The 7,390-nt window shown below is 45.3% G+C and overlaps 1 protein-coding gene across 1 annotated transcript; it reads right to left on the bottom strand.

Moving 5' to 3' along the window:
- Positions 1 to 1,584: 1,584 nt before the first annotated feature.
- On the bottom strand, positions 1,585 to 4,327 carry LOC124650511 (NADH--cytochrome b5 reductase 1-like). The gene is made up of 9 exons (XM_047190023.1): positions 4,108 to 4,327; positions 3,553 to 3,694; positions 3,272 to 3,362; positions 3,080 to 3,157; positions 2,771 to 2,851; positions 2,591 to 2,680; positions 2,376 to 2,441; positions 2,088 to 2,174; positions 1,585 to 1,978 (listed from the first exon to the last, which is right to left on the bottom strand). Exons 1-9 carry the CDS (start codon positions 4,217 to 4,219, stop codon positions 1,886 to 1,888), a joined length of 840 nt encoding a protein of 279 aa, XP_047045979.1. The 5' UTR covers positions 4,220 to 4,327; the 3' UTR covers positions 1,585 to 1,885.
- Positions 4,328 to 7,390: the final 3,063 nt, after the last annotated feature.

Raw genomic sequence — 7,390 nt, 5'->3', positions numbered from 1 at the left:
AAATGTTAAAACATTTGAAACAGAAAATTTGCACGTACATCTTTACATGCTACGCGCCTACAAAATCGTTTAATAGAAAAATGACTTGTTGTGGCACGTGTGTAAAAAGAAAAAATTCGGTACCAAAAATAAGGTTTTTACAAAATAAATTTTCTCTTTTTTACATTGATGATTAAAAATATCGGGTTTTCGCAAAAATTGACAACCGCGTATATGCACCAGTGAACCGAATTGAATTTCCGCTATAGTACTTCCTATTTGTGTAGTTTTGCGCACGAATATTAAAGAACACATTTAGAAAGAAAGTTACACAATTTTTGAGCAAGATTACCCCTAAGTAATTGACATGAGAAAAAATAGAGGACTTCACATGAGATAAGAAACATAATCAAATTCCTACTAGAAAATCTCCAAAAGAGTAGTGCAATGCAATATATCTTATATTTCAAACTTTTTCTCAAATAACTACATTGCTTCTATCGAGTAACAAAGGGAGTATATACTAGTGCGTACTGAACTATTTTTTCTTCCCCGCCACTGTTGATCTTGGACCAGCATAAACAGCCACCCTCTTTGCCGCCGGGGACAAGACCACTTGGGACAGGGATGGCGTGCGGCGCCGCACCGTGGTCGAGGAAGATCCTCCACAAAGGCATGTCGGCGAGGAGGATGAAAATACTCCGGCGCATGGAGCACCAGAGGGCGGAGTGGCCTTCACCTTGGCCAAAAATAGCTTGGGCTTGATGTCGCCATAGTTGAGAAGCTCTGCCCATTGCAGCTTCACCACCATCTCCAAGAACTCCGGACCTTGGAGTCCAGCCATCCCAGTCATCACCTTTTTTTTGAGGGTCAAACAGTGGGGAAAAACCCCACTGCAATTTTTATTAATATATAAAAAGAGGTTACAGGTGTACAAGTTGTACAAAAGAGAGAGAGACAAGAAAAGAAGAAGAAGAAAACTAGTCTAAGCCATCATCTGAAAAGTTGAACCCAAACTTTGAATTGACCATCCCAGTGATCACCTTGACGGCCACATCTGGCGGGGATCCCAAACTCTAGAACTCCAGGACTCTCCGTCGCACTTCCTTGTACGGCGGCACTACCATGGGAGCGAACCGAGGACTTGCTCCAACGAGCATCTCCTACCACCGCGCGGTAGCGCTAGTGAGAACACCCTTCATGGCATAAAGCCATACTCCACATGAGAAAACAACAACCTACAACTACCCCTATCTATAGGAGAGAGCCGGACTCCTATTCCCCACCCACTCCAGCTAGCAAGGCCACCGGAGGAGAGCGGAAGAGGAGCCGCGGCAACGGAGACAACCCTCAACAAGAAAGGAGAGGAGAGAGAGAGAGAGCGCGAAGAGGGAAATGAGAGTTCTTGTTCCGTACTGAACTGTTTGGGTACATCGTTTCAAAAAAGTATTTGTTACTACATGTACTGCTTCCAAAATACAAAAGTTTTATATGTAAATCTACACATACTACTGTGGATTTATTTTTAACCTCTAGGGGAAAGTATATTACTACTATGGAAGTTGATTGTTAAAATTGACAGTTTCATGTCTAGCACGGAGCATCATCTGTCAATCTTTTCTTTATTGCAAAGCGGAAAGCAACGTACAACATGAAGAAACATTCCTCACACAATAAGCAGCTGCTTCACGCCTGAAATTGGATAACATCCGGAGACAACTGCCACAGCACAATAGCGCTCCAACTCAACTAGGTTTTGTATCACTCAGTCAAATTACGCCGCTGTATCGACTATGGGGGTTCGTCTGTATGAGCTAAATGGCACCAATCGGCCATGTCAAACTGAATTGAACGAGAAAGGCCATGCGGCAATCGTTATTTTGGTAGGTTTCCCACCCGTCGGAACCTAGAACTGGAACTGCATTTCCTTGGTGTAGCCAATGTCGTCTAGGTGCGCAGCCATGGCTTTGTTCATCGGAGGAGGTCCACATCTCAATATCTGAAACGACCAGTTACACGGTGTCACATTCTGCTAGATGAAAAACGCGTAAGCTTTCACATAGAACTGATGGTTCACTGTTCAGTGTTCAGTGAAGACTCACACTTACCTGAATGTCTGCAGCAGGAGCTGGACAGTGACTCTGGATCATGTCCTTCGACACAAACCCAACACCACCATCCCAGACTGTAGGTGGCTGCACGTGAAAAACAATGTGTACGATGTAAGGTGTATGGTAGGAACTTCAGCCTAATATATTGTGCTAGAGAAGGAGTCAACATTGGGTTCCAGTAATCGTAATGTGTAAAAGTTAAGACTAGGAAAACAGAAAAGAATTAGCCAAGTAATTTATTACTGGTCACGAGATAAAGTTCTAAACTTCAGGACATATATAAACCTGATTCAAGACATAGTAGATCTTGAAGCGATCAGGATAGTTCTTAGCCAGAGTGTCGAGTTCTTCCTGAATGAATTGAACAAAGAAGTAAACATTAGTCTAAACACCAGCAATCAACACAACCATATCGCCATAGTAAGCTGCATTCATCATAAAAAAGTCATAGTGTAAGACGAAGTAACCCAAAAGCAGAAGGTTTGCCAATAATTCCGTACCTGCAGAAGAATGTCATCATACGTGACATTAGCGTAGATCAAGTGGACTTTCGTACTGTCATTTGGGTTCTCAAGAATTGCCCTTGTGACCTACAAGAAGATAGTAAGATGTGTTGCTCAGTACTTAAAGAATTTTTTCGAATATTAACTGCCCACAAAGAACTTTGGACCATCTATTACTTGGAACATTGGGGTAATTCCTGATCCTCCAGCTATCATACCAAATGCTCGCACTTGTCCAGGTTGGTACTTGAAACGGCCCTAGAATGAGAGATGAATTCATTTAATTTCCACATTGAAAGAACATGCATAACATTCTGAGTTGGCACATTTTCGTAAGAAAAATTATGCACTGCAGTGTCAGTTATGTTTTAGGGGATGTACAGACACGATAAAATTAAATCCACATAAATGTGCGAAAAATGGACAAATGAAGCAGATTCTATATAAACTGTTCAGGAGCTAATGCCAACAAAAAGATAGACATACCTTGGGCCCCTTCACAGACATATAGTCACCAACTTTCATCTCACGAAAATGATGAGACATTCTTCCTTGGGGATACATCTATATAATTTGAAATAAAAATTTAAGGTGAATTCACAACATCAGCATAAGAAAAGATACTGAGACAAAACAACACAGCGGTAAAATAAAGAGAACATGTTCAATATCAGTTACCTTAATAACAAGCTCAAAGTATCCGATATCAGAATCCAGCGTTGTAGGAGTATAAGGTTTGATTACTTCCTCCCCAGTAGCATCCTGCCCTCTGCAAACAGGTAACATGCAGAACAATCGAACTGTAAAAAAGTATCCAACTCGCTCTTTGGAACAGAAAATTAATTTTCTGGCTGAGAACCATGACTTGAATATCAGGATAAAACTCTCTTTTCTATCAATGCATCGAAACTTTGCATTTTCGCGATAATCAGGAAAAAAAAAACAGGATGTGTCCAAACCTGCAGCTTATATGCTGGCCAATTGGAAGGCCCAACACAGAAGTAGGTGTCGGGAGGGCAAATTTGAACTTGGCCACATTATGACTGATCTGATTCTTCTGCACAAGCTTGAACTCCCTGAAGTTCTCGGCATCCAAGCAGCCTAAGGGGACAAATCATAGCACCCACTTACAATCATCCACAAGCTTAAAAGGCAGGAATCTTGCTATAAGTAGAGCAAATTGTCTGTCCAGAATTAGTAACATTAAAGATTATGCAAAATGAATCGCAAGGACTGCTTAAAAGAGCATAGAATCTGCAGATGCAAAAGCGTGCGAGCTAAACATGTAGTTCAGTCATGAGTCATGCCATGGATGTAACATCTCAGACGCTGGGAATTCAAAGATACTAGTAATAGTTATCGCTATCGACCCACGTGATTCAGTTCAGATCAACTCCCCCAGCGCAGCATCCGCGATCCACAGAACACACGCACCAATCGGTGCGTACGAACGAGGAGACGCGCCGGACAGAGCGTAATGCACACATATTTGAAGGATGCGAGCGCGGGCGTACCCTTGGGTTTCTTGCTGCGGAGGAGGATGAATCCGGCGCCGGCGGCCACGGCAACGACAGCGACCGCGACGGCCACCGTGGTCTCCACGCTCTGCCCCTGCAGGAACTCCATCGGGACGCAACCTTCGTCTCTAGTGGGCTCGCGGCTGGCGAGGAGAGATTCGCGTGGGGCTCGGGATTTATGAGAGTGGTGTGGCGATGGGGAGGGGTAGGTGGGAGGAGGGAGACGGCGAGGTGGAGAAGACGGGGGTTGGTCACTCTTTTGGTTGGAGGCTTCTTTCCCGGGCAAGTTATCTGCACCGTTCGGTCCTCGATCGGACGGTCCAGATGCATGGAAAATGTTGTCTCTGTTCCGTTTGTGGTAGCTGTTGTCATTAGGGCATCTTAGTTTCTGCATTAGCTAGACTTTTTTTTTGAAGTTGCATTAGCTAGACTTTCGTTGACTCTTAGTCTGATCATGCGAGTGGAACGATCTGTTGATGTAGAGAACATAAAGAAAATGGCAAATCATATGGAGGGCATGGACTTTGGAATCTTGCACCCACATTGCAATCACATCTCCAGCTATCGGATCTCGATTCAAAATCTTTCCCGCGAAGCAAACACAACCGTCGGATCTTGAGGTGAATATTGGATCACTTTTCCCTATTTTCCTCCTTGCCACATGGCAACTTCCCATTTGTCCTCCCCTAAGAAGCCACCCTACCCCAGCCCCAGAAAATTGGCTCATTGCATATGAATGCATTCATGGTTATTAAAAATTTCTCCGCTCTTCGTGTTGATTCTATGTAAGATGTGATTATCCTATATGGGTTGTTTTACCATCGACTGTAAATGACGCGGACGACCGAAGATTCCACAACTACTCTACTTTTTGGGGTGTCCTTCTAGATGTTATGGTGAATGTTTACTACAGACGCATGAAATGTATGCTACCAACTACTACCTCCATTCTTGTTTAATTGACAGGCGAACATGCATAAATCCTCCAAGATATCCTTGACTCCGCGTCAATTATATCCGAACGGAGGGAGTAATTATTTGTCTTGCCACCTAAGATAGTTGAAGATGTGCGGAGGAGACCATTAGAATCGATGATTCTTGACTAAGAGTCGTGATCTATCGATAACATGATCATATGAGTCATTGTATTGCTTCTATAACAAATTTGCATTTAGAAGACACAAAAATTTAATCACTAGCTAAGTATGTCATCCTAACTTGGAAGGAGAAGGTTATCCTCTCAACATGTGGATCATGTTGATGCACAACATATAGTTCCTTGTAAGACCACCAACTCCTTCTCTCGTTCCTTTACGCCTCATATACAATATTTTTGTATCATTGCCTCCTTTTTTTGGACATTGTAGAGCTTAATACACCTCTTTACTATCGGCACAACTCTTCCCTCACCTTATCCTTATCCATCCAAATGTCTAGCCGACCGCCTCATATTTTTCCTTGTACACAACCATCGAACATCACGTCCATCACATTTTTTTCGTATTGGGAGTTAGGTGAATCTCGTCAAGTATAACAATAACATCATAATCATGTCTCATGCATGTCTACCGCCGTGGTCTTCATCGACAAAGGCACCAACACATACAAATAGTAGATGTGTGTGACAGGTGTGAGGGAGAAACTGGTATAGGCTACACGTATGAGAAGAAACGACGCAAGCTAGCTAGACATGAGATGCAGATCTTGTATACAATGTTAAAGGAATTTAAGGGCGGATCCAACCGGCCGTCGTTAGGGTGGAGCAGGCCTCATCCTAAGATTATGTCATGTATGTCAACGAAAGAAGATGAAAAATGTAATAAAACGCAGTGCCCATATATCCCGGGGTCTTTATTGCTCTGCACTAGCAAAACTTTCTGGATCCGCTGATGTCGATTTTGATCCATATATGATCACAAGAAGATCACGAACTCAACTCTGTCATGAATGGTGGCTGAAAGGCTTTGGCATTTTTGTTTCTGGGTACACCTATCAAATTTTAGTTTGAGACGAGCCTTACGTATGTCAGTACGACATAGACGATCGCAATTGCGATTGCACCTAAAAGCTGCCCATGCTTTTTCCTCGGGTTGGTAGGCCCCGCGGCGGGCAGGCAGGCGGTTTTCGAGCATGGCAGGCCGCGTGAACTGCGCCGCTCTCAACCCAACTACTCGCGGCGTTCCCGGCCCGTTGTGCAGTGGGCCGAAAACTGGCGAAACTGGAAGAATCAGAAAGCGAGCTAAGAGCAGAACGGCCCGTTTGCGTCTCAATCGCCTAGAACACAGTGAACACTGATGAGCGATGACTATCTTCAACAAAAAAAAATGATGAGCGATGACGACATGTTGACGTGGGCGTTTGCGTGATTTTTTTTTTAACAGGGGTTGGGTCCAGACGGACCCAGAAACTTCATTTCTAGCGGTGGGTACAGCTTACATGGAGAACCCTAAAAAAGAAAGAAATTACAACATGACTCTCACAAATTCTAAAAAGGACCCTACAAGAAAACCGAAAAAGCGATCGGGTCCTTCTCCACCGACGCGTTGCCTGAGCCTCGTTGCCGCGGCCGCCGAGATCGTCACCGGGGACGAAACCACTTGGGGCGAGGTCGGCGTGCAGTGCCACGGTGAGGTCGAAGTAAATCCTCTGTGGCTCTCTAGCCTGGAGGAAGAAGATCAGTTGAAGCACCAAGCTCCAAGGTGCGAAGAGGCCCCTTTGGCCAGAAGTAGCAGCGGCGCAACCTCGCCGTTGCTGATGCTCTTCGCCAGAAGAAGCTTCGAGGGACACCCCTGGAACTCCAGATCTGGCCGTCTCCCGTCTCCGCCCACCACCACGGCGGCCGGATCTAGGAAGAACGGGTCGAAGGAGAGCTCCGGCGAGCTTATTGGGGGGAGGTGCAGAAGAAGACGCCCCGTCCATCTTCGGCTCCAACCAGCGGAGCAGCATGGGTAGGGAGGTCTCCACCACCGGCAGGGAGCAGCTCGAAAGCTCCGGCCACCATATCCTCCGGATACACGGCAAGACACCAGACCGGCATAACGCCAAACAACCTACCGAACTAGAACCTAGACTACTTTGTACAGGGGGCCGGTCTCCTCTCTCCCGCCGCCTCCGGCCGGCTAGGCCGCCGGAGGGGAGAGGGAGAGGAGCCGGTGGGAGGAAGAGGCCTTTCAAGGGATAAGGATGAGGGAGAGCAGGGTTGGGGGAAATGATAAGCATTATATGTTTGCGTGATTCACCTTCTTCCTTGCGGCTGAAAGCGTCAACGAATATTTAGCTT

Source organism: Lolium rigidum, chromosome 4 (genome assembly GCF_022539505.1).
Source record: "Lolium rigidum isolate FL_2022 chromosome 4, APGP_CSIRO_Lrig_0.1, whole genome shotgun sequence".
Lineage (NCBI taxonomy): Eukaryota > Viridiplantae > Streptophyta > Magnoliopsida > Poales > Poaceae > Lolium > Lolium rigidum.
This window is presented reverse-complemented; position numbering and strand designations above follow the sequence as displayed.